This window comes from Penaeus japonicus, unplaced genomic scaffold, assembly GCF_977035675.1.
Source record: "Penaeus japonicus unplaced genomic scaffold, GWHDUDI00000001_assembly GWHDUDI00000041, whole genome shotgun sequence".
In the NCBI taxonomy this organism is placed as follows: Eukaryota; Metazoa; Arthropoda; class Malacostraca; order Decapoda; family Penaeidae; genus Penaeus; species Penaeus japonicus.
Genome location: NW_028234443.1, coordinates 11,197,724 through 11,199,855, shown reverse-complemented (window position 1 = coordinate 11,199,855; position 2,132 = coordinate 11,197,724). Strand labels below are relative to the sequence as shown.

Genomic DNA, 2,132 nt, shown 5'->3' with positions numbered 1-2,132 from the left:
TATATATATATATATATATATATATATATATATATATATATATGAGTAAATATATATATATATATATATTTACATATATCTATATCTATATATGCATGTGTGTGTGTGTGTGTGTGTGTGTGTGTGTGTGTGTGTGTGTGTGTGTGTGTGTGTGTGTGTGTGTGTGTGTGTGAGTGTGTGTGTGTGTGTGTGTGTGTGTGTGTGTGTGTGTGTGTGTGTGTGTGTGTGTGTGTGTGTGTGTGTGTGTGTGTGTGTGTGTGTGTGTGTGTATGTGTTTGTTTGTATGTTGGTTTGTTTGTGTGTGAGTGTGTGAGTGTGTGTGTGTATGTGTGTGCATGCACTATCAACTCATTCTGAAGCAAGAAAAGAAACTTTGAAAAATATTTTTTATTGAATAACAGCAATGTTTGATAAACAAAACAAGAACATTTGTTTTACAGACAATCCAAGGAGTCAAATATTAATAACAGCAAATAAAAAGAGACATAGTAAATAGATAAATGTCAAAGAAAGAAAGAGATAACACTGTGCATCAACAAAATTAAACCAATGGTTCCAGGAAATAAGTTGAGTATACTAACCAAAGCATTTGGATTAATATCAAGATTGTCACTTGAAAAACAATTGATTGTTAAGAATCTACAATTTATTATATCAATTTAATATTATGAAGCAGGTATTCCTTCATAACTGAGGATTTCCTGATTCCCAATTTATACACTTTCGGCCTGCTTTTGGCTACAGTTTTATTTGTAAGGCCAGATGTGGGGCAGAGAATGTTACCCACAGATGCTTGTATTACCATGAGGAACAGTGAATAGAGGCAAGGGTAATTGAGGCAGATGTCAGAACAGATCAGAGAGAGAAGAGAACAGAATACACAGAGCTCACAAGTCTGACCACCAGCCTCACCAGCTCAAGGCAAGTGTAATCATCAGGTCGCTCCAATAAACTGCTGCAGAAGAAAATTGAGAATAGAAGTAAAAAAGAATTTAGATCCATCTCACTATGATATGTATACATGCCAGCTAATATGTAACCTGTATATAGAACAGACCTTGTTTTCTTTTAATGTTAAGCAAAAAAGGGTTGAGAAACAGGGACCAAAAACAACAATGAATTTTAAAAAGGATATGACATAATAAAATTATTTTGAGCAATAACCTATCAAGAACAAAATAGGTTCCAATAACATTGTAAAAATAGAAAAGGTCAGTAAACAGTTTTTTTCAAAATATTAGTTCCATGAATCTATAATTTCAGCAAATTATGTCTCTTGGTAGTAGGTAATATTTCATACCTCATTAAATGAATAGATGTTATTTAAATAGATGCTTACATGCTAAACTGATAAAGAATTATATATTTTAGGGGGGGGGGAAAGCCACTCAATTAAGGGTTGGTTTAATTACAGGAATCTCCATATCTTTTTTTTTTTCTTTATTAGTTTCTTATCAAAATCTTGGTAAAACAGGAAGATAAAATCTCTTCTCTTTCATTTATCTATTTTTTATTTAATTTTCATATAATTTTATTTTTTTACAAAATAGACAGTCAATGATTTTTTCTCATTTCACAGTCTCTTTTCTATACTTCTTTGAAACTTTTCATACATCACCTTTATCATCTTCTTTATCTAATTTCTCTTTTTTTTGTTCTTCGCTCTCATCTTTCATTTTGCTTTTTCCTCCTTCATCCTCTTTTTCTTGTCGCTTACTCTCCTCACACTCCTTGTCTTTCTCTCCTTCTTTCTTTCCATCACCCTTTGTCTCTTCTCCTTCCTTCACTCTCTCTTCCTTATCTTCTTCCCTCATTCTCTCTTCCTTCTCCTTCTCCTTCTCTTCCTCTTCTTCCTCTTCCTCTTCACTGCTTTCCGAGGAGGAGCTCTGGCGTTCTATTGTTATTCCCTTCTTCTTCGCCTCCTTCATCTTCTGCCTCTTTGCCGCCTGTTTCTCCTTCTGCCGCTGCCTCTTCGCTCTTTTCTTGGCCGTTTTGGCTTCCAGAGCTTGGCGGTTCTCTTCGATTTTCATGTGGTATTCGTAGTTTTGGTAGTCCTGTGGGTAGGAATGATAGTGATTATGATGATGATGATGATGATGTCTGGATGTGGGATTTGATATGTTAGAAAACTT

At 34.4% G+C, this 2,132-nt stretch overlaps 1 protein-coding gene across 1 annotated transcript in view; it reads right to left on the bottom strand.

Annotated features, from left to right (window-relative positions):
- Nucleotides 1-372: 372 nt before the first annotated feature.
- The window catches only part of LOC122251563 (uncharacterized), a 6,539-nt gene continuing 4,779 nt past the window's right edge, over nt 373-2,132 (bottom strand). Inside the window, exon 3 of the mRNA XM_043013591.2 lies at nt 373-2,054. Coding sequence (XP_042869525.2) covers nt 1,608-2,054 — 447 coding nt within the window. The 3' untranslated portion in view covers nt 373-1,607. The remainder of the gene's footprint in view (nt 2,055-2,132) is intronic.